The 24876-nt window shown below is 46.6% G+C and overlaps 1 protein-coding gene across 2 annotated transcripts in view; it reads right to left on the reverse strand.

Moving 5' to 3' along the window:
* CASKIN2 (CASK interacting protein 2) overlaps positions 1-24876 on the reverse strand; it is a 115931-nt gene that overhangs the window by 13641 nt on the left and 77414 nt on the right. The window contains exons 4-14 of one of the 2 annotated variants that reach the window (XM_054976180.1): positions 17911-18008; positions 17369-17514; positions 16166-16261; positions 13005-13135; positions 11422-11530; positions 9803-9911; positions 9392-9486; positions 6063-6180; positions 3478-3681; positions 1978-2099; positions 164-245 (exon numbers count right to left, since the gene is read on the reverse strand). In XM_054976180.1, the coding sequence (XP_054832155.1) occupies positions 164-245; positions 1978-2099; positions 3478-3681; positions 6063-6180; positions 9392-9486; positions 9803-9911; positions 11422-11530; positions 13005-13135; positions 16166-16261; positions 17369-17514; positions 17911-18008 (1310 nt within the window). The remainder of the gene's footprint in view (positions 1-163; positions 246-1977; positions 2100-3477; positions 3682-6062; positions 6181-9391; positions 9487-9802; positions 9912-11421; positions 11531-13004; positions 13136-16165; positions 16262-17368; positions 17515-17910; positions 18009-24876) is intronic. The other variant, XM_054976181.1, reaches the window with a different exon arrangement.

The following is a 24876-nucleotide window of genomic DNA, read 5'->3' on the forward strand; positions in this document are numbered from 1 at the left end:
AGTCAGGTGGGCGGGGCCACCTGACATGTGACCTCTTTGGGGAACTGCCAGAACTGCGTTCCTGTGTGTTCCCCCTCGAAATGAGCCCTGCTTGGATGGAAAGGAAATTCCAGTACCATGGGAAAGACATCCCCCATTTCTCCACTGCAGCCCTTCAGCTTACCTATCACCAGGTTTGTCTGGCCATTCTGAGAATGGGAACCCAAGAGATGTTGCTGTAGATCATCCCCGCCAGGCGAGAGTGGCTGCACGAGAAAGAATGGAGACAGAGAGAGGTTTGAAGTCAAACTCTTACTGCAGCAATAGGGCAAGGTGACTTTTCCTCACACACAACAGTTTGTATGCAGCCACAGCAACAGTGAACGGCTTGTAAATGTAAGTAGGTGTGATTCATCCTAGCTATCCAGATTGCTGCGCAGCTGCTCCAGGGTAAGTCATGCTTAACTGTATTTGTTTGAACCGGCTGATGTGCCGTTTAGCTCTTGCTACCTACGTAACCAAATTATAGAGCATCTGCAGGCCATTTCCAGTTCTCCTGGATCAGAGGCAAAAGAGCTGTTCTTGTCCCTATAAAGATGTAAAACTAATCTAGATACCCATTTACCATGGTAAAGGCCTAGGTGAAGAAGTGGGGAGAGGGAAAAGGGACTGTGACACAGCTATCTCCCTCCACCAGTCACAAAGGTTCTTTATCCATCCATTATATGTGGATTAGATACATGCGATTGCTTCTAAACTTACAGAACTATCCTCAGTGACTAAGATTTGTAGGGTTCATCTGAAAAAGCTCTGAAACGTACCGTCTCTGATTTAGGAATCCCATCAGCACAAAACACAAAGAAATGCAGCGCTGTTTTCCTCTCAAGGAGCTATGAAAGAGGGTCTGCGGTCTCAAGCATTAACAGGTAAAAGAGCAAATAAATAGGAGACCCCTGTATATTTTCCTCCAGTGAGGAAACAAGCAGCTGGGGCTGTGATGGAGAAGGGGGGGGGGAAGCTGTCAGGAAAAAGACCACTCCCTTTGATCCAGTTAAATTTGCAGCCAGCTGCAACTTAGAGAAGTCTAAAACAAGACTTGCATAAAAAGCAAAAGGATTTCAGTCCAGTGACACCTTAGAGACCAACAAGTTTTTTAGGGTATAAGTTTTTGAGAGTTAAAACTCCCTTCTTTAGATACCAGTAAAAACAAAAGAGACAGTTTCTGCATCTCCCAAATTCCATCTGATTTGACCCTAAGAATTGTGTTCTACATAACAGCAGAACTATATTCTATATAACACTTTGTTGTTTTTATGAAGATGATCTACAGGCAAACAATCAATATTAAATGAACTCAAGCTATGTATCCAAGAGATAAGAAGTATCATATACAGCCTGAGAGGGAGATCAAAGGGAGAGAGTGTAGGGTTGCAGTGGCCGCGGCCCCATCCCTGTGCAGCCGGCGCTGACAGGGACAAGGGGCACGGCGGTGGTGGCGGCGAGAGAGCGAGCTGTGGTGGCCACGGCCTGCTCTCTCACCACCGCCGCCAACACCACTGCTACTCCTTGTCCCTGCCAGCACCAGCTGCACGGGCGGGGGGGGGGACGGCGGCAAGAGAGCAGGCCGTGGCCACCGCAGCTCGCTCTCTTGCCACGGCCGCTGCTGCCCCTGTGCAGCCCACGCCAGCAGGGACAAGGGGAGTGGCAGTGGTGAGAGAGAGAGAGAGAGAGCTGCCCGCTCTCTCTGCCCCTCCCCGGTGTGCATGACGTCACGTGGGGCGCCCTTTGACCCCGCGTGATGACGGCACTCCCAGAAGTTATGTCATCATGTACGCTGGGAGTGCACGCGTGGCCAGAACATCAAGAGCGGTGGCAGGGTAGGAGCCAGCGTCCCAGTCTCCCACTGGGAGAACTGAGGGACCTGGCCACCCTAGAGTGTAATAGGAGAATGAAGGGAGATGTGTAAATTTTAGAGCATGGAATATTGTGCTCTCTTACCTTCACATTTTCAATGAGGAGTCCAGTGCTCTGCCCATTGGTGCCCTCAGTGCTCTGCCCGCTGCCAGCACTCCGGATGCTACCAATGCTGCCCTCGCTGCCCACACTGTTCCTATCACCTGCTGTTTAACAGTAGAGGAGAGATTTCAGCACAGAAACTTAAGCTGAAGTGATGGTGGGCAGACTGGTTTCCTGTTACCCATGGAGCACTAACCAGACAGGGAAGCGGAGAGTTAGAAGTGGGAGGAACCTGCTGTTAATAGCAGTCTTTGTGAATCGCATGGCTTGCTCTAGAAGCCTTGGGTTTCTCTGCAGGCTTTACAACATAGCACTTCAGCAGGCTCTCCTTGACCAGAATCTGATCACCAGCCAACCAGTATCTGGTACAGAAGCTATAGGGCTTCTTTTTTACACTAAGACTGAAGTCTAGTAGCACCTTAAAAATCATCAAGATTTTTAGGGTATAAGCTTTTGAAAGTCAGAGCTCCCTTCTTCAGATACCTGAAGAAGAGAGCTTTGACTCTCGATAGCTTGTCGCTTGGTCTTTTTTGGTTACTACTGGACTCTAACCTTGCTTATCTACTGCAGTTCAACATGGTTACTGATGTGAAAATATGTTCCCTACCCCAGCATCCAATTACTGCTCTTCTCCCATCAGTCCCAATGATTTAGGTAGAAAACCATCCAACTTTTGCAGGTGCATCAGTCCTTGCAGTCCCCCTCATACAAGCGATGGGGAAAAGCGGTGGATACGGAGTGGAGAGAGCCAGTGCAAAAAGCAGCAGTCTGGTAGGTTTGCATCCAATGGGAGTGTTCTGTTTGTGTGGCAAATGATGTATCTCAATGGTAGATGTATGTATGCATCTGTATTCAGGAAGATAATATCACTGGCAGTGATGTGTATATAGCTTTGGTGGGTATTCATTTTGGCTGAACATATACACCAGTGACAGCAGCACTCTGATACACAGGAATGTTAAAATGAAGGTATATGCAAAAGGATGAACAACTGTACTTTTGATGAGGCGTATCAGTGGCAGAATGATATATGCAGGACTGCAAGTGTCCATGAGCGTCTCCTCTAAGATGTATTAACAGGAGAGGTTGTGTGTAGCAGAAATGAGTATTTATTCAGAGGGATGCATTTTGTGGCAGAGGTGCACAGGAGTGTATCTAAGCCAGATGCATATCACTGGCAGCTGTGTATATGCGCACAGGTGACTCTTCTGGATATGTCAGACCTATGTGACTTTTGGAGAAAGGGAATACAGAGACCTGTGGCAAGTGTGTGTATGAACACCTGTAGAACCACGTTTGGAATATAAATAAGAGTAATCATAGCAGATACAATCCCTGGTATCATATTTGAGTTAATAACCCTGCGGCCCTTGCAACCATATCCATCGGCTGCTTCCTCTGCCCACTCTAGAGCTGTCTCTGTCCCCTTCCCAGGCAACATGAATGGAAGAAGTGCTTGCCCAGCCCAGCAGTGTCCCTGACCTGGGCTCTCAGGTGCTGGGACTGTCCTGGTCAGGGCGAGGTGGCCACAGGCCGCAGGCAGGCTGAGGGGCGCCTTTGGCGAAACAGGTGGAGAAGCGTCTGTATGTGGCTGCAGCCCACTGTGGGGGACAGCGGTGGCAACCTGCTGGCCCTTGGCAAAGCTCTGGCACAGGTGTGAGGGCACCATGCGGGGAAGAGTCATGCCTGCATGTAGAGACAAAACACGCAGGTCAAAACAGAGTGTGTGTGAAGGGAGTGGGACAGGGGGTTAGGGCGGGCATCAGTATGCGTGACCTCCCATCCCAACAGGACCCAGATAAATTTTACGGTGCTGAATACTGTTAGGGGTACGGTATATGGAGAAGGCTGCTGTGACTCATTAGCTGCTTGTGCAAAATATGCGCTCATGAAAGGGCTATGAACCCAGAGAGTTTAAAAGATACAGAGGAACAGAATGTGGACTTATGTATCACCCAAACTATTTCAATGTTATTCCTAAAGCAATCAGGGACAGATATTGACAGCAATGCAATCGGGATAAAAACAGGACTCTCTTCTTCTTCCTTCTCTGGGTGTCAGCCTAGATAAAGTGACTCTTATCCAAGGTCACTTTTTACTGGATTCCAGCAAAGCTGCAACCAGTTTTTTTTAACATCCTGAATCCTGATGGCTGGAGAAAGGTGTTTTGAAAACTGCTCATGATTTTGTAGGTTTTTAATTGTTTCAAGAGTTGTTTATCAAGGGGCAACTCCAGAGCAAAAGAAATGAATGCACCTTTCCAGCAACCAGGACGGTATGTGTATGTCATGGGAAGCCACGTGGGAAGCCACGGCTCTCTCAAACTGTGGCCATCTGTTTAAAAATGTCTCCAACCTCAGATATCTTATAGAAATGAGGGATAAATTAAAATACAGATAACCATGCACCAAGTAGCAACTTACTACAGTGGGTATATAGCCACATGGAAAGTAGATGGCATCTATCTATGTGCGGAGAAGAATGATAATCCGTTTATCTAATTCTCAACATGACCGAATCAGTGAATATTTAAATCCAGAGACCGGGCCATGGACAAGAAAGACAAATCTTTCTACAAACCTGAGAAACACCTGGGTTTGCAGAAAAAGTTTCAGATTAGGACAACCAGGTTCGAATCCCCACTCTGCTGTGGAAATTCTCTGGGTGTCCTTGAGGAAATCATACATTCTCAGGATCACCTACCTCACATGGTTGTTATGAGGATAAAATGGGGAAGGGGAGAATTATGTAAGCCACTTTGCGTTCCCATTGTGGAGAAAGGCAGGGTGTCAACAAAGATAGTAAACATAGCTGAAAATGGGAGGCAGACAAAAGGTTAAGTTCATTGGTGGATAGGAAGAAGAGAAGGAAGCAAGGAAAGGTGAGGAGATGAGCTTACCAGGAAGGAGGGGAGAGGAAATAGTGTGGGGAAAGGGGATACAGGAGAAAGTGAGGTGCCCAAAGAAATACTTGCAGGTTCCCTGCTTGGCAGCTGGGCCTGGCAGCTAACAGTGCACAACTCAGCCATAGTTTTTCAGAGAAGAGATTGCCAGGGGGCAGATAAAAGTAGCTTAGCTGGTGGACGGAAAGAAAGTAAGAAAAGGGGACAGGCTATGGGGGTTTTCAGGGAAGGGAAAGAGGAAATAGTTGGGGAGGGGGAAATGAGATGCCCCCTGCAAATCTTTATGGATCTCCCACTTGTAACTATACACATAAGAACATGGGCTACTTCTTCTGTAGACAGACAGCTACAGCTACCATTTAGGGTTTGCAGAAAAAGCGTACTTTAAGAAAGCTCATTTGAACCACCACCGCCCCTCAATTAATCAGGACAACTGTGCTGGTGCAAATGGTGCAAAAACCAAACTGCTGAAGTTTGGGTAGCATTTTGGGTTGCCATAGCAAGATGATGCTTGACAAACAGTGGTGTCCAAGAAGAGGAAGGGGGAGGAGATGGCCATGAAGGGAAGGGTGAGCCAGAGGCAGAGAGCCAGTGAGTGACAAGGTGAAGGAGGAGAAAATAGGATTTCTTTCGCTTGTGAATGATTTCCGGTTTCCCCTTTGCGTCATATATTTTCATCCAATCAAAAATCACTGGAGAAGATCATACAGAGGGACATCCCTACTGCAATCAGTTTCCAGTTGATAAATGGTTATGTTTGTTCATAGACAAAATGGAATCGGGACACAAATTGTTCCCCAACTGGGAGAAAAGCCAGCGCTAAGATCCTGTAGCTCACAGCTCCCAACATTCCTGGGAATGTAATTATGTATAAAATGTGTGTGTGTTTATTATTTATGACAAGCCATCTTGTCATAAATAATCCTGACCTGAAGGGCCTCATGCTGTTTGCCTTGGTTTGTGTGAATGAAGCCACTCAGCAACCAAGCATGGGAAGCTCAATGAGATACTGGGGAGGGGTATAGGAATTCTCTTTGCAGGGACGATGCAGGCTTATTTGGGGAATGGAGTCACACGTTTCCTGCCCCTTTGTCCTCCCCTTTGTATACATCTCTGGTATCCTACAAAACTCCCTCCCTCCCCCCGGTTGTGTGTCAGGGCTAACCTGTGCGTTTGCTGATGACTTCTACAATGGAAGGAGGGAAGTAGCCAACTCGGTCGGTGCCTTTCTGAGCATCGTGAATATGGCCTTTCCAGCGTCCGTCTGCATGCTGCTCCAGGACCTGAAAAGAGAGCAGTTCTCACAATTAGAGGGACAAGACATGTATAGGATAATAGAATCATAACAAGTTGGGGACCCGCAAGCACTCGGGGGGGATCTCATTTTCCCCTCCCCCACCATGCCCTCTTTCCCTTCCCAGCCCCTCATAATCTCTCCCCCCTTTCCTTCTTCCATTTCTCCTTCCTGCCCACCTTTGTCTGCCACCTTATCTTCACCTTCACCTCCCCCGCCCCCCAGCAGCCTCTGCTCTCTATGGCTCAGCTGTGTGATGGCTGCTGACCTGGGCCCAGTTGAATGGTGAGGAACCTGCAAGGGCTTGCAGGGGGTATTTCACTTTCCCCTGTATCCCCTTCCCTCCCCTATTTCCGTTCCTCCCCCTGACAGCACCTCACGTGCTCATCTTTCCTACTTACTTTCTATCTGCCCCTATCTTCATCTATATTTATTAACTGACTTCATTTTTATACTGCCTTTTTGAGAACCCAAAGTAGCATTCAAAATTCTCCTTGCCTCCATATTATCCACACAACAGCTCTGAGAATTAGGTTAGGCACTACACTGACTGAGGGGAGGGGTTCCGGTGGTGAACAGTAGGAAGCAGCCAGGCCTGCATGAGTCATGCAAGTTGTATGGTATCAATTTGCCCAGTGGCTGCTTCTGGGCCTGGCCCCAATGAATTCTTCCTCAAAACCAAAACAGCCTTGGAAAGGGCCCTGCACTCCCCTCCTGCCTTTTACTGACAGAAACCAAGGCTGCCATATTGGCTAAACTTTTGTGGTCGCCTCACAACCGCCATTGAGGGCCTCTGGTTAAAGCTACAGGTGCTCCTTTATCATTTTGGGGTCCCCCCTCCCCATGTATTTTTTAGATTCTAGATTTTTCTGCAGACATGGGGTATTTTTATTTATTTATTTATTTATTTAATCAAGTAATTAATACCCCGCCCTCTCCATGAATGGGCTCAGGGCGACTCACAACATCTATACAATACAATAAATTAGTCGTAAAAAACTATAAAATCAGTAGTAATTTAAAAAGTCATTAAAATAGTTAGGGCGCCTTCTATCTATAGGCTATTCAGACAGACAATCAGCAGTCCATATATGAGCCAGACATATGAGCATTACACATAGCCAAGGGCAGTCACGGAGAAGGTGGTTGTCTTTGGTGGAAGGGGAGAGAAGGACACCCACTGGTCCTCAGCCAAAGGTCCAGCGGAACATCTTTGTTTTACAGGCCCTGCGGAACTGCAACAGGTCCCACAGGGCCTGAATCTCCAGTGGGAGAGCATTCCACCAGGCCGTGGCCAGGGAAGAAAAAGCCTGGCCCCCGTCGAAGGAAGCCAGACGGATGTCCTTCAGGCGAGGGACCAGACAGGAGTTGCTGTCTGCAGAGCGCAATGCCCTGTGGGGGACAACATGGGAGGGTCGGTCCCGCAGGTATGCCAGTCCCAGTCCATGAAGGGCTTTAAACACCAAGATTAACACCTTCAACCGGATCCGAAACTCGACTGGGAGCCAGTGCAGCTGGCACAGCACAGGATGGATATGTGCCCGGATTGGCTTTCCAGAGAGAACGCGTGCTGCTGTGTAGGCTCTAATCTCCGGATTTAAGTATTTACAGATCAGAGTTACTTGGCTATTAGTATATAAGATGACGAAAGAGACCTTTCAAGTTGCTAAACCATTTTTTTGAAAGCAAGATTTTCTGGATTTCTATTTCTGCTGACCAGGTTCCCCTTTAAAAAACCCAGACACAGAAGTCCCAAAATGTCCTTGTGTGACTTGTTGTCTTTTTAGGACGTTGTTCTCAGAACCCAACATAAATGTACACTGTTACAACTTTAATCCATTGCTGGATTTCCCCAGTTACACTTCTCCTTTTTCTCCTCTTAAAAAAACCCCTTATCATATCAGCCTTCTTCCTCAACATTTTTCGAAGCGTGGGTCACTATTATTCTTTTGCAGGAGGGCAGAGGGGTCAGGATGGAGGAGGAAGAACAGGATGGTCCGAGAGAGGAGGCTGGATGGCAAAATCTAAATGACAAAATCTGGCTTTGCCTCTGCGTACCGTGTGAAACGGCCATGAAATACAGCCAGTTGCACAGCAACGTTACATATTTATGAAACGCACAGGAAAAATAAAAAAATGAACTTGTTCAGTGTTAACTGATGTGAGACTCCTACGTTTTATGTTGTCAAAGAGGAAAATAACATGGAGTTACTTTGAAAGTGAGTCCCCCAAAGAACAGAACATTTAGAAATGAGTCCAATTTCAAAAGGTCTGAGGTCCACTGAACAACCGGCAACATGCCCATTTTCTTCTTTTAGCAGCTCCTCATATGCAGGGCTGAGAGCCTAAGTAGATGCTATGAACTACATGAGCTCACCACAGAGACTTGCAGCTACACCATAGCTGCTAGTTCCTGGGGGCAACTCATGAGAAAAAGCACAGCGAGGCCCGATGCAGTTCAAGACCATTGCATGAGAGGAGGAGGAATTCCTGCCTTCTCCCTTGTGCTTTTTTGGCAGCTGAAACAGCCCAGGGACTGTGGGCAGTCTGTGTGTGATTTGCTCAGTGGATTAAGGCAGGGCCATTTTCCCTGTCACAACAACCCTGTGAGGTAGATTAGACTGAGAGAGAATGACATGCCTGAAGTCACCCAGCGAGCTTCACGGCAGAATGAAGACACTGATATTAGTCCAACACTCTAAACACTACATCACACTGGCTCTCAAGGAAACAAAAGCTGATTCCGCACACATTGGATAATGCACTTCCAATCCTCTTTAGAGATCATTTGGAACTGAATTTTTCGAGTGTGAAACAAAAAATCAACTTCCAAACGATAGCTAAAGTTCATTGAAAGTGCATTATCCAACGTGTGCGTAATCAGCCAAAGAGTAGCATAGCCCTAGTCATATGCCATATCCTATTCTGCTGTTATTTCTGCTACTCTGGGGAATCTTGATTGTTGTATACGTGTCCTTCTTAAACATTCTTGACTGCAGTTAGACACATAAGAACCTAAGAAGAGCTGTTCCTACTTTCCGTATTGTGGATATAATTAATGCAAAATAAAAATACATTCGCCTTTCCTGCATCTGCTGGGTCTACGCACAGGCCTAGACCAAAGTGAGGATGACACAGGAGTGCTGCACGGGGTGAATTTCAGCTGTCGCAGCGTTTAAATGGTCTCGGCAATCTCTTACCGTGATGACATCTCCAGCACGGATGTTCAGAGCCGTTGGGTCATGGAGATTCCAAAAATCCTTCAGAGCTCGGACTTTCAGGATTCCTGATGCCTCTGAAGACAAAGGAAAGAGGGGGGACAGAGCATGCAAAGGACAAGCAGGGAAATGGGCAGAAAAGAAACAAGGTCTATGTTATTCCCTGTGTGTTTATTTCTTCCTGTTTTGCATAGCCTGAACATTCCCAAACGCTGGAGCCAGCATCTCCCCCCACCTGTTTTCTATGAGGAATCTTGTCTTGCCTTTGCTGAGAATGATGGGGCTGAAACCCCTGAGGCCTTCTGTTGTTACCAGAGATATTTCACTGTTAAGACCATATCCATTTCCCCAAAGCACCCAGTCCCGGCTGAGAATAGGCCTTGACCTGCTCACCTCGCAGGAGTTGTTTGATGTCCTTGCTGGCATGTGAGGTGGTGAATTGGTTTACAATGTCCAGGGCCGTCTGATTGTAGGTGTTGCGAATGTTGACATCAATGCCGCCCTATTCACAGATAGAAGGTTAATGAAAGGCCTGAAAAGGGGGGGGGCGGTCTCCCTTTGGTAGGAATTCTTTCCCTGTGCTCAGCTGCACAATACGAGCTCTTGACTCAGCTAGAACCAATCCTGGGTGCTGGTTGGACACTCAAGAGAGCCTTCTAGACAAAAAGGGCCCCAATCTCCACCCAGCATGGGCCACCTTCTCACAAGCTGGGAAAAACTGAGTTGAGGCAAAGGGCTGTCGGCCAGCTAAGTACAATGGACTGGTATGAATGACAGATTAGGCTCAGGATCAATTCCTCACTGAGTCATGAAGACCTTGGACCAGTCTCCCTCACTCAGCCTAACCTACCTCACAAGGATGGCTGTGAGGATAAACCAGGGGAAGAAAAAACCACACCTGCTATCCTGAGCTCTTTAGAGGAAAGGCACAATAAAAATGCAATAAAAAGTGTAACATGGGCCATTTCCACACACGTTGAATAATGCACTTTCAATGCACTTTAGCAATCCTTTGGAAGTGGATTTTTTGTTCCACACATGGAAAAGCAGTTCCAAATGTTCACTAAAGGGTATTGAAAGTAGATTATCCAACGTGTGTGGAAGCAACCTAGATCTGAACAGTGATAGAGTGTGCTGAGATGGCCTTGGATCTGATCAAAATCCTGCTCAGAACTCAGTAGGAGGCCTTGGTTTCATTACATATATACACAGTATCTCTGCTTCCCACTGGAATTTCACTAGCTTCCTTCACAAGAATGTTGTACTGATGAATAGAGCAGAGTAAATAAAACACTGTGTTTATTAAAAGTGCTACATAAATGATGTAAAATATCTGTCCCCTATGTAATAGAGTTTGCAGACACTTCCTGTCACACTAGAACTGAACCCGAGGTTGGCTCTCTTTCTCACTCATCTGCGTGACTGAGGACTGCATTATTCTTGTGCCTGTCAAATGCCTGAATAACTCACTAATGTGCTCTGTTTAGGACTGACCCATGGATAGTCTACATAGGGCTGAACTAGACAAGACGGGCGTCCCTGAGTCTGTCCCTTTAATAGCACCAAGGGGACCCAGTTTGGATTGGGACCACCACAAAACAGGAGGAGGAGGCAAGGAGCTCCTACTTCCCCATGCACCATTTTCCCAACCTGAAATAATACTGGGGTGTTGTTTGCCACAAACCCGCCCAGCATCATTTTGGGTTGGAAAAATGGCTTACTGGGGAAGGGAGGAGCCTCGTGGTGGTCCTGACCAGAATTGGGCCCCTTCAGCACTTGTTAAAAGCAGTTCTCCAATGAAAACTCACTACTACAAAATGGCAGCACATCCCTGGGCGGACTTGGGGAATGCCATCTTGTCTAGTTTAGTCTTTCGTCCTTGTGGATTTTCAGTCCCACTCTTTGTTTCCTGTTTCGATTGCCACTCTAAAGCTTGTGGCCTCTCTCAGGTTTTTGATCACCAAGCAACTGATCACCAAGCAACCTTGACTGTGGCTTTACTTTCCCCTCACCTGCAGTAACAGGCGCACCACCTCGGTCTTCCCATACAGTGCTGCCTCATGCAGGGCGGTGCCCGTCTTTGTCTGCTTGTTGATCTCGATTCCAGCTTTCAGAAGCTGCCTGTGAGGAGGGAATATATCCCCATTCAGCACCAGCACCCAAAAGGTGGAACAATTTACTCCGGCTTGGATGCCAAAATGCTGATATCTACTTATGTGTCAGCTGAGGAACTAGGAAGAAAAGGGGAGGAAGGTGGCAGGCAGATATAGGAAATCGTCAGGGAAGTTATCTGTGTTGCAAGAGGAATGAATCAGTAAAAGGATACGGTGCGTATTTTCATACTGGTTTTCATGATAATTTATGATATTGATACTGTAGAGTTTATGCTTAATCGTGGTGTAAACAATTACTTCTGAAAAGTCTAGCAACTGTATACTGCTGCTTTGCTCTGATGGAGAAAGTACAGAAGGTTCAATAGATTCACACATGGGCTTTGACAAACGTAGCCTGGGAGTTCTGTACTGGGAATTTAATACTCAGGGTCACATCATAGGCCCAATTCATACTGCGACCATGGCATACATGGAGAGGGGGCTTTTAAGCGTCCCACTCTACAAACTTTTCCCAATTTGAAACAACCCCAGGGAGTCACTATTCACCTCACTGGGAAAACCTATAATAACAACAACAACAACATTCGATTTATATACTGCCCTTCAGGACAACTTAATGCCCACTCAGAGCGGTTTACAAAGTATGTTATGATCCCCACAACAAAACACCCTGTGAGGTGGGTGGGGCTGAGGGAGCTCCTAGAAGCTGTGACTGACCCAAGGTCACCCAGCTGGCTTCAAGTGGAGGAGTGGGGAATCAAACCCGGCTCTCCAGATTAAAGCCCCGCACTCTTAACCACTACACCAAACTGGCTCTATGGATACTGAGGGCTCCAAGTAATTTACCTCAACATGACAAAGAGTAGTTCTTTGGGGCTGTTTCAGATTGGGAAATTTGTACCAGAAGGGAGGAGTTAACCTCTGTCTCCCCATACCCCTGGTCCAAATCTGAAATGTGTGTGAGTGGGGGGGGGGGGGGGAAACGGGACGACAACCTCTGAATTGGGCCTGCGCATTCCTGTTAAGTTCCCAGCATAGAACAACACACATCGAGCCAACAGCTCATTTATTCACCACAAGGGCCTGGTAACAGGTGAACTGAACCTCCAGCGAGTTATTTCTATCTCCCTATGTAGAAACAGTTGGTAGAACGGTCTTGACAAGTGCAGCATTCTCTGTGTTTCTTCATCCCATAGGTATATGGGAGAGCCACTCCTTTCCTCCCAACGTGAGGCCAGAGCCAAGAGTATCCACTCCCTTCTGTTGGACTGTGAAATACACAGAAATGTTTGCTGACAAAGTCTACGTGGGAGTAAGGACATGCTGTTGGAAAGGGAGGTTCTGAACAGAACAGTTAAGAGCAGTGGCAAGGTCCTGTGCTTTAAGTCTAGCCCATCAAGCCAGGGCCTCTTGAAGCTGACCACGGCAGTTGTCTCCCAACACTTCCACCCCTGGGCAACAGCCGAGTGTGAAGAAGTTACCTGATAATCTCTTTGTGCCCATTCTTGGCTGCCAAGTGCAGAGGAGTTGTGTAGTTCGGGTCAGTGGTGTCTTTGGATTGTCCCTCAAGCAAAGAAACACACAGGTGGCTGTTCAGAAGCAGCTGGGCCACCTAAGGCAAACAAAGGTGGGGATGGCAGTAGGGAAAGGAAAGGGACAGGCAGAATGATAGTTATTGAAAGCATATCGTGGAATATGATTGCCACAGTCCTGGCTCTTTTGCCCAACAGTATACATTGGCTTATTCTTCCCAGTTCTACTGAAGAGGTAGAGAATGGGCTCTATCACTCATCTGCTTTGAGATTCTTAAATCTGGATCAAACTATGATTTAGAATCCGGGTTTTATGGTGGGGAAGGGAAATTCAGCTCCAGTTAACCTGTGGACCTGCATTGATATGTCATAAATAACCCACATTGGAATTAAACTAGGACTCCTTCGTTGCCCTTTGCTTGCAAGATGGGCAACAAGCTGCTTCATGTTGGCGTAATGTGACTTCTGAAAGCAGCATCAGTTTCACAGAGGAACACCACAACAAGTTGAGAAATCTCTGCAATTTTTCTGTAGATATTTTCCCTACAAATGCGCCCCTAGAATTTCCTTAATAAAGATCACCAATGCCAGTTCCCATGACTTTCTTTTTTCACTTTATGCATTTGCAAAAGCAATTTTAAAAAATTAGGATTGCCATTTTAGTCTTGCCAATTGTTTGTTCTTCTGGGGCAAGGCGCATGTCTGCATATTCAACTGGTGAAGCAGCTTCCAATTTGGAGATGTTAGGGTGAAGGAAAAACACCTTATTCAATTTCTGTTGTGCAGCTCCTAAGGTATCAGGGGAGGCAGGAACTCGAATTGAATTTCTTAGTATCTGACAAAGAGAGCTGTGGTTCTCGAAAGCTTATGCTATAGTAAAGTTGGTTAGTCTTAAAGGTGCTACTGGACTCTTTACTATTTTGCAACTACAGACTAAAACGGCTGACTCGTCTGGATCTCTGAGGGGAGACAATCTCTCTGCACATGCCACTCCTTCTATCCTACAAAGCCAGAGCAGTGTGTAATAGTTGGACTAGGATCTGGGAGACCCAGGTTCGAATTCCCACTCTGCCATGGAAGCTCACTGGCTAACCTCGGGCCAGTCACAAACAATCTCAGCCTAACCTAGCTCACAAGACTGTAGAGAGGATAAAATGGAGAAGAGAATGATGTAAACACCTTTGGGTCCTTACTGAGATGCGGGTATAGACACTGCCTTGTTTTAAAACTCTCAAAGCCCTGGAAGATGGTTACCCTAACTGTCACCATCTGCCTTGACCCTCTCTTTTCCAGACTGCACCTGTCCAGTTCCTTCAACTTCTCTTTGCAGGTCATGCATTCTTCACAACTGCTTCTATGTGGTGGGAGCACAAAGAGGACACAAAAGCAGGTCCTGGGGTAGTTAACTGGGAAAGGTCAGTCACTACAGCAAGAACAATTCCTTTTACAAGGGACTTTTTCTAAAAGGGTTTGGGGTTCATGCAGGCCACACCCATAGGGAGCACATAAACACCTACACATAGACAAATAAAGCACAGCCTGCACACCCAGAGGATCTGGGTGTGTAAGAGACTATAGATTTCTTGTGCTATTTATAGCCTATATGTTGTAAAAAGAGACATTCAAGCCACCCCCCTGCCTTGGGATGGAAATAAATGTTGTCATTCCATAACCTCCTTTTTGCGCGATCCCTCTGGCTACTATTCCCAAGTACACACATGTTTGCAGTGTTGCTGTTGTCCCCTTCTGCTAAGGGGGAAGCTTTCTACCCCAGGAATGCTGAGAAGACTTTGCACCTGTCCTAAATGCTGGAGACAGGAATCCATGGCCACCTCCCAGCATTGCCAGGTTGGAATTCCAGGCCTCCTATCTCAGCTGGCCTTGAAGCTTGCCTTCATAGCCTGGAGGGATTAACGTGGCTCAGCCACTGTCTGGATTCCTGTGGGCGTGGTGGTGGGGAAGGTCCTGGATCTGGGGCAGCCAGGATGCAGAGGGGACTGAGAGGTTGTTACGTTCCAGAGTCCAATGCCGGGAGTTACGATGCAGCCCTTTGGAACGCTTCATAATGGGCTGCCAGAGAAAACCATTTCTGCACGGTGGGGGCTGCTAAGGATGTATGAAGAACTGACTCCATTGTCCCACATAGAATGTACCCATGCCAGCAACCTCTCAGGGAGTCGTGATGCTGTCGTTCCATTGAGAAAGTGGAACGATATGGGTTTATTTCACTTATTTATTACATTTTATTCTTCTCTTCCTCCAAGGTATTCAGAACTGCGACATACATGGTTCTCCCTTCCTCTGTTTCATCCTCACAGAAACCTTTTAGAGGTAGGTCAGGCTGAAAGAGAGTGGCCGGCCCTGTGAGTTTCACACTGGGCAGGAATCTGAATCTCGGCCTCCCCAGGTTCACTTCAACACTCCACCCCACATTGTCTCTCTAGTTCTTCACAGGTGGTAAACTATTTGTATGTTCATAGCAAACTCTTCATACACAGTAGAGTGGATTAGGGTCAAAACACTTTTCAGTATAACCAGGGCTTTTTTTCAGCAGGAACGTGGTGGAACGGAGTTCCGGCACCTCTTAAAAACAGTCACATGACTGGTGGCCCCACCCCCTGATCTCCACTGGGGCGGCGTGGAGGGCAATCTAAACTCCCTTCTGTCTGGAGATCCAGGGGCGGGGCCACCAGTCATATGACCATTTTTGCTGAGGGCAATTTAAACTTTAAAAAAATACCCCCTTGCTCCAGCTGACCTAAAGTGACGTCATTGCGTGGTCCCGGGAACATGTGCGCACTTTGCGCATGTGGTACTAGGGGCACCACCTCCTCCCAGGAGTTGCCCCCTGTGCTAGCAACCCACTGAGTTCCACCATCTCTTTTCCCAGAAAAAAAGCCCTGATAATAACATTAATAACATTTGATTTATATACCTCCCTTCGGGACAACTTAATGCCCATTCAGAGTGGTTTACAAAGTGTGTTATTATTATCCCCACAACAATCACCCTGTGAGGTAGGTGGGGCTGAGAGAGACCCGAGGTCACCTAGCTGGCTTGTGACCAGGTCTTACAAATCTTCCTCAATGCCACCAGCAGCTTCCACTTACCTTCAGCCTTCCAAACTCACATGCCAGGTCCAGCGGTGTTTTCTTAGCCTTGTTGACAAGGCATGGGTTGGACTGGTGCTGCAGCAGCATCTCCGACTGCAGGACGAAGGTCAGGGACATGGAAAGAAAATACAAAATTTAAAAAATCCAGCAGTTACTCTCCATCTAATCCAATAAACCAGCTCCATGATTCCCAGCGGTCCATACAGATAAATCTCAAAGCGCTCCTGCAAGAGGGGCCCTACTAAGAACTCACAGCAAAACACAGCTACGTTGCTGCTCATGCTGGGCCTCATACATGCCTTTGCTGTTCTTCTTTCGGTCTAACCCTAGAAGTCTAACTCAAATCAGTCTGAGGTTCTCAAATTCTTCCTAGGCAACTTTCCTGTGTTAGAGAACAAACTGTTCAAGTCTTTCTCTAGGATAATCATTACAGAGTAAAGATCAACTCCTGGTGTTCTCATCCGCCTCCTTCAGAAACATTTTTCCCTGTGGTAGGGAAGGGAGGCAGGAACTGTTTTATAAAGTGGACATAAAGGATGCTCCCCACAATTACAAGTTTATCGTGTTTGTACGGGATCTGTTATCTAACAGAGCACCGAGCATCCAGAGAATCACAGCTTACACTAAAAAAGAAAGAAATCAGGCTTCTAAAGTACAGACATTTGGAAATGTCAGGGTAATAGCTAACGAAGGCTTAGAAACCAATAGGAAAGGGGACAGAACTGCCAAATGTGTGTGTGTTGCTTTCAAATGTTGTTTTCACTGTTCTCCCCCCACTCCAATGAAACTGAGTAAAATATGCACTTCCTAGCCACTGCTGTGGGGTTCTGTTTTTCGTAGTGCAAAATAGACACCGCCCAATTTATGGTTCTAACCCAGGGTGAATAGTACCACAGATTCTTGGTCTTTCTCATACCCAGATTACTTTTGCCATTTTCCCCTTCCTTTTTCTACAAAATCCTAGCTGGATGTGATTATCTTGAGTGATGGATGTTATTCAATGCAGTTTCCAAAAGAAATCTCACTTGCTAACATGGTGGCATTACAGGATAGCTCTCAGTTTATGGGACACGGGTGAAACATGTAAGAAAATGACTACGGTGGTAGTGAGCGACGGTAGAAAGCTTTGGGATTGTTGGCATTGGTGTAGAACTGACCAACAGAGGCAGCCTCCGTTGCTTCAGATGGTCTAATACTCACCACCTCATAATGGCCATATTGTGCAGAAAGGTGCAATGGGATCTGTCCATCCAGTGATGCCATGTTGACTGAAGCAGCTGCCCGTAGTAGCAAGCGCACGGGCTCCACCTTCCCTTGCCACGCTGCATAGTGTAGTGGGCGCATTCCTATAGGGAGACAATGTGGGGAGGGAAGATGCACAGCCCAATGTGGTAACTACAAGGCCACCGTACAAGGGGATGGCCCCAGTAAAGCCAAGCAGCTAAATGAGATGCTCGTTTTGACAGCCCTGTCTCAGGTCTTTGGCCACAAACAGTGGGAGGTTTAAAAAATGGCATTGTCTTGTGAGAAAAGAGGATGCTGGGTGGGAAGCTTCCTGTTAATTATACCAAAATATTAATCCAACTGTACTGCCTTGGGAACATTCTTTCCTGTTCTACAGCAGCACAAGGCACTCTTCCCTTCATAACATATGGCCATTCCCACACACTGTTGGCGGGGACAAAAACAAGTTTTTCGCTCCTTCAGCAAGAGTGGATTCTGAGGCAAAAACCTCTGCTTACCATTGATATCCTTAATATCCACAGTGGCCTGTGCCTCCAATAGTAGAGAAATGAGCTCCAAGCTCCCAACCAGGGCTGCATGGTGTAGTGCTGAAAACCTGAGAACAAGAGGGAGCGTGATGTGGTAAGGTGCAGCAAACTCCACAGCTCGCAAGCCAGGCTGCCCAACCTATGCTTCCGTGTTGACCGTTTCTAGGCACCATACTCTTCGCACCTGTATTCTGACACCAGTAAGGTCAAATGGATCCAAACAACTGGGAACAAAAGTGTAATGGCAGAAAATCTCACAGCAGAGTGCCTTGAATCACATGAGGGGAGGATTGTCTGTAGCCACCAACCAAGTGGTTAAGCTTACAATGATCACACTTTCTTGGACATCCACAGAAACGAAACAGGATGCTGGGGGAGGGGGAGGGACAAGGAAACAACATTCTGGGATCACTTTAGGTATCTAGAGAGCCAGGTAAGGTTCCATTGGGTCGTAGGACCAACATACTTATGCTACTCAAACATTGTGTGTGTGTTCCTCTGAATGTGAAGGCAGAATATTTGCTGGGGGTAGGACATGGAGGCTCTTGGCAGTCCTGACAGCAGTTCAGTTTAGCATAACCTTGTGTCCCAACACAGTTATGGAAGCTATGCAGTAAGTATTCAACTGACTATTATGCAGATACCAGTCATCTGACTCCACTGTTTGAGGGAACTGTTTAGGGATCTCATTCTTCTGGTGGGGGCAGCGATCCCCCACTTTCACTCTCTACCTCCCGCCTCCACTTACCTGGCCGGCAGAGGAAGAAGACACGGGAACAGGCCTCCCGGGTGCGCTCCCGGGTTGGTGTGACATCACTGACGTCATCGCACTGCCCAAGAGCACTCCTGTGTTTCGCCGCAGGCTGATTGGGGCCCCAAATGGGCCAAATTGGGCCCATTTGAGGTCCAAATCAGCCTGCTGAGAAATGCAGGAACGCTCCTGTGCCTGCACGATAAAGAGGGGAAGATGGAGGTAAAAGCCAGGTCTCCCCCACTCCCACTGGGAGGATAAGGGGACCTGGAAACCCTAGTACTGTTATAGCACCATTTTTCCCCTCCTCATGTGTCTAAGAACTATAGCTGTAATTCAGTTACCTCAGTAAAGTGGCCCAACTCTATATATTCCACAGTGATCCTTGGATGGCCATGAAAGCAAACACCCCAAAGGGAGGAACACTCAGTAGACATAAGGAGAAAGGTGACTAGAATCTCATATGGTTAGGGCTCCATAGAGACAGGATAGCTCAGTTACAGGCCGAGAACGAAGCTCATCAAATAGTTTCTGGTCAAAAATGCAAACTGGCAATGAATACCCATTCTCCTTCTCCACTCAGGGCCAAGCTACACATGACAAATGACACTTGAACGGCAAGTGGATTTAGTGGAGGGCAAGTGAACAGGGAGAAATACACTTGCTGTTCAAGTGTCATTCGTCATGTGTAGCTTGGCCCTCAGTGTGTTTCAAAGAAGGGCCACTCAGCCTCGGGTAGGTTTGGTTTAGACACCTGTTGCTACGTTTGCCTCCGGAAACAGTGGCTATAAAACAAGTAACCTGATATAAAGTATGCAAGCTTTTGAGTTTTTGATTTGTAAAGATGTTAATGCCCAACTTAACTGAGTGCTCCGGCATCTTTAATAATTACCATGCAAGGAGAAGTTCTGCCTGTGCAGTTTTTCTAATCATTTCCAAATTCCAAAATGACAAGGCGCATACCTCAAACCTCTCTCTGCCTGGCCCCTCTTAAAGTCAAAGGAACCTTGCAGGAAGTCAGGGTGGCTCCCTGGGCAGCAACAGAAAAGGCAGACAGAAAAACCAATATTGCCATCATTTGCCTGGGGACAGATGACACACTATTCCCGGGCGTGACACATCCCTTCTGCCCTGTTTCAACTCTCCTAGCCTGCCCTGGCTGTGGCCGTCTCTCTCCCAGCATGGCCTTCCTACTGCCCAAGTGTGTGAGGCCAGTGAGAATGAATAGCGCCTGTGTTCCTGGCCTGTGAAAGAGACTTGTTTATCCAGAGTCCTCCCCCCCTACCAGCTCCTGCCTTCCTCTTGCTCAGTGCTGATTTCATTCATTCCAAAAGACTCAGGCAGGCTCAAAGCCCACGGGAACCAATGCCCCCTCCCATGGCAATGGGGAGCTCTGAGGCTTCAAAGCAGGGGCATTATCGCCAGCGAGGCTCAAAGACTGTGGAGAGCAAGCAGCTGCAGCCCAGCCTCTGGAACTGCAAGGGACCGAGGGTTGCCATGGCAGATTGGAAGCTGTTGTACCGTTAGACTAGGAGCCTGTCTGAAGGGGAGGGGAAGGCATGAATAGCAGGCACTTTAGAGCGAGATCCCAGAGAAAACTCCTAGTGCATAATTATGGTACCCACAAGGGAGGTCTCTTCCTTAACCCCGGGCAGCCAGCTAGCAGTCACCGCCTGCTGTGCCTCTGCTGCAGGCCTAGATGTTCCAATTATCCCCAGGGTAACCTCTCTGTGGGAAGAAAAGATCCTTGCAGCCAGGAGACTGGCCAAAGGCTCCAAGGGGGCACTGTGCCCATTCCAGAGGCAGGCCCAAAGAACTCTGATGAATGGGATTGGGAAGCCCATCTTGCCATTGCCTAGCAGGGGTAAGCAGCATGTGGGTCCCGAAGCACTTACGGGCAGCCTGCCGGCCCGGAGTAAAACGCAGATGCTTTCCATTCCTTTCGAACAAGGAAACTTTCTACCTTGGGGACAACAAGCAACTTTCTTAGGGTAGGGTTGCCTCTGTGTTTCTTTAAAGAAGGACGTCTGCATTTGTGACAGCAGCATGGCAGGCAGAAATTCATCAGGAGCAACAATGAGGAAAGCCTCACCTGACTGGTACACAGCAACTAAAGGCAGAGAAGCCCAAGAACATGGTTCGAGCAGAGGACCCTGCTACCTTGCAACATTTGCTAAACTCTGCCACAATGAAGAAGCAACAGGGCACTGGCAAAAAGGACACATGAACCCTCAATTCAGGTGCCCACTGTTAGGAGGAAGGTTGCTTTTGCTTCCTGATTTTGTTTCCCTGAGCACTGCAGATGTTCTGCCTTAGTCCTTTTGGTTGGGTCAGCAAAAAGGACGGAATGCCTTGTTGCAGACATTAAACAAACTCTCTTAAACAACAGAAATTCTGCAGCAAAGGGAATAAACTCAATGAGAACAGCATTGTCAACACCATTAGTCACCATTTGCTAGATATGAATTATTGAAGTACTGATTAACTCTTAAATCTGGCACAGTTAGTATTGCCATACTGCTCAAAAACGCAGATTGTTCAGCCAATAATGGCAACGGGGCAAATGAGATGGCCGTAAATGCCTTGTCTTGCGGCTAACCTGAGAATGCTGCCTTGACTCCAGAAACTGAAAAGGGAGTCAGACAGGAAGGCTCTTTACGGCTCCTTCTTTTGCTGCCTTTACTATTGGAAATCACATAAAAAATTGAGTCTGTGGCTAAATTTCTTTGTTGTGCATTGAAGAGGAGAATGGTTTAAGTGATGGGGCAAGGGTTTTTTTTTTGTTGTCTCCTTGCTGACTGTGCATATGTATGTCCTGTTATGCCAATAAAGGTATTCGATTCTAATTCGATACAGCTATTGTAGCAAATCCAAATAGAAAAAAATAACATTTGGATACAATGAGGAAAGTTTGTTAATCCTTTGTATGCCGATGCCTTGATGATATTTCAGCTTTAGCAGTCATGTGGTAAGGGTGTGAATAAGTATCATATCTAATATGCTATGCTTATTCAGGTTTCTGTCATTGTAGTCCGAGAGCATTGGTTATGGGATGTCTCTTCGTATTGATTATATTGATTTACACTGTGTAAATCTTTGAGCCTGTGAGAAAGGCGGTCCATGAGTGTAGCGAATTAATAAATAAAATGGCAATCACATAAATGAGTGATGCTAATTCATTCCATTCAGTTAGATACTTTTGCATAGCCTGAAAATTATGGTGGCCCAGATTTCTGAGACTTGCCAAATGAAATGAGAGGGTGGTGGGACATCTATAAGCAGAGCTCCCACATTATAAAAAATTAGGTCCTTATTTACTTACTGTACTTATAGTCTGCCTTTCTTGATGAAAAAAGCTCAGGGGAGGCAAGATTCAGATCTGAAATGTGGTGCAGGGAGGAAGATTTTTTAACTCGTTACCCTACAAATTTAGCTATTTACCCTATGAGGAAATCCCGCAAGTATCTCTTATTTAGAAATAACAATTCTGAGGCAGGGGCAGGAGGTTAGAGAGCCAGTTTGGTGTAGTGGTTAAGAGCGTGGGACTCTAATCTGGAGAACCAGGTTTGATTCCCCACTCCTCCACTTGAAGCCAGCTGGGTGACCTTGGGTCAGTCACAGCTCTCTCAGAGCTCTCTCAGTCCCACCCACCTCAGGGTGATTGTTGTGGTGATAATATCAACATACTTTGTAAACCGCTCTGTGTCCTGAAGGGCAGTATATAAATCAAATGTTGTTGCTGTTGTTGTTGTTAGGCTCAAGTCCTCTAGTACAATGGTTTCAGTCCAGTGGGGGAAGGGGATTGGTATTAGCTTTTAAGAGAACATGAATAATCTAATCACAGATGCCCCCCATCTTATTTAGTTGTGCAACCGTAAAGACACTCTTATTTGGGGAGTGAGAGAATGCTCAATCACTTACTCAAATCACTTTTTCCTGAAAAAGAGCTAAGGAGAAGCTTAGAAATCTCCATTGTCAATATATACCTAAGTGGCCCAACACAAAGACCCCTGCAATGTATTCCGTTTCTTACTATTTGGGTCTGGCCATCTGAGAAAGAACTGGTCTTGTTGCAAAGCTGGTCTGTAAAAAGTAGCAAATGCTACAATGCTGCTGACGTTCGGTCTTGCTGACTTCGGTAGAGTGTACTTCCATGGATGTGTGCTTAGGAATGCAGCTTTTAGTGATCTTAATTGCCTTTTTGCGTTTAGAATACAAATAAGGAATTGGAGCGGGGGTTTAATTTACAGAACAGCCTATATAATTGCAATAAAGAAGGGAGTTAGGTCACTGTAGCCAACTACATTCCTCAGCTGTTTTGTATAGTTTATTCTTGTTGCCTGGCTAGTTCGCTATACACAGCATTTAATATATGGTCTATGGAGAAAAGGGGGATTACTGCCTTTCCTGCCAAGAAAACAGAACTCTCACTCCTCCTTTCTCTGGGACGTCTGTGGCCCCAGTACCAAAGCATGTACGTTACTGCTTTTCAAGTTGTATCTATCCTAATAGTTGCCTCCAAGAACACCGTTTCATTTTTCTCTATCAGAAGCAAAAGCATTTTTAAGAGTAACCAGGGCTTTTTTTCAGCAGGAACGTGGTGGAACGGAGTTCCGGAGCCTCTTGAAAATGGTCACATGGCTGGTGGCCCCGCCCCCTGATCTCTAGGCAATCTAAACTCCCCTCTGTCTGGAGATCAGGGGGCGGGGCCACCAGTCATGTGACCATTTTCTCCACGGGCAACCCACTGAGTTCCACCACCTCTTTTCCCAGAAAAAAGCCCTGAGAGTAACTGTTGTAGTCGCTTTTTCAAATATTTTATAACTCCTGAGGAGTTACTGCATATAGCCTCAGACTTGGGGAGGAGGCTGCCCCCTGCCTGTTGACCCGGGTATCCCTTCAATTTTGACTGCTAAACTGCAGTTTTTCAAAGGTAGACACTAGAACTGGCAAAACTATTTCCTCAAAACCTTGCACTGAAACAATCCATGGAATCAACAGGTCTTCCTGAGGTGTTCTGAGGCACCTCCCACAGCCACCTAAAAAACCACTCATGATTGGTTTGTCATTGTGACAGGCTGACCTTTTGCTTGCTCTGTTAACATTTGCTCTTTCAAGTTTAGCAAACACCTGGTTGTTTGCTCTGGTTGGTGGCCGTTATCTCTATATCTTGACTTCGTGCCTTGCTCTTCTCTACCTAATTGTTTTGCACGTTGCTTGTTCCAAGCCTGCAAGATTGAGCGTGGATGGAAACTGCTGGCTATAAGAATTTGGCAAGCTCCTAGACCACATTTCTTGGACAGCCCCTTTGTATAGATGTTTCTCTCAGACTGCGCTTTGATTCACAGTCTAAAGTTTGGCTTGCTCTTGCCTTTTCCCTTACCGCTAGGACTCTGTCATAGGACTAAAGTGTGACAAAGCTTCATTCCCCTCAACCACCATTTGAAAATCTGTGGGAATTAGATCCAATATCTGTCAGTGATTCTGACTTGGGGAAGCAAATGGAGTGGGAAGAAAAATTGCTACACATACTTCTAAGCCTAGAGATAAGTAACACCAGTAGTGTTAAACACAAGAATATAGGATTTATACCAATCATAAAGCAGCATAATCTAAATTTTAATGCGTCCTATGACCTTAATCCATTGTGATTGCTTGTCAGTGTTTTGGGAACTACTGTACTTTTCCAAGAGTGAGGTTAGCAAAACATTTTTTCCCCCGCAGCAGGGAAGAAGCAATTTCATCTCTAGCTAAGCACATACACCTGCAGTCCTTAAGTCATTCAATTCTTGGTAAGCTCTGCTCAATCATTCCAATGGGACACATGATTTAGGACACTCTGGGGTCCTTCCTACACTCTTGGTTTTGGATTCTATCTTGGAATGACTGCATCAAAGTCACATGCAGAGCAAATGACAGAACTCTGGGCTACAAACAAACATAGAAGGGGAGGGTCCATCTAACCACTGCAAAACATTCACACCTTGAATCAGAGCCAAGCTACAAGTGACGCCTGACACAGGTTGGACACTTGTCAGCTTCCCTCAAGTTTTGATGGGAAATGTAGGCATCCTGGTCTTGCAGATGTAATGGAGAGCCAAGATGTAAAACCAGGATGCCTACATTTCCCATCAAAACTTGAGGGAAGCTGACAAGTGTCCAACCTGTGTAAGGCGTCACTTGTA

The sequence above is a fragment of the Eublepharis macularius genome, chromosome 4 (genome assembly GCF_028583425.1).
Source record: "Eublepharis macularius isolate TG4126 chromosome 4, MPM_Emac_v1.0, whole genome shotgun sequence".
Classification (NCBI taxonomy): domain Eukaryota; kingdom Metazoa; phylum Chordata; class Lepidosauria; order Squamata; family Eublepharidae; genus Eublepharis; species Eublepharis macularius.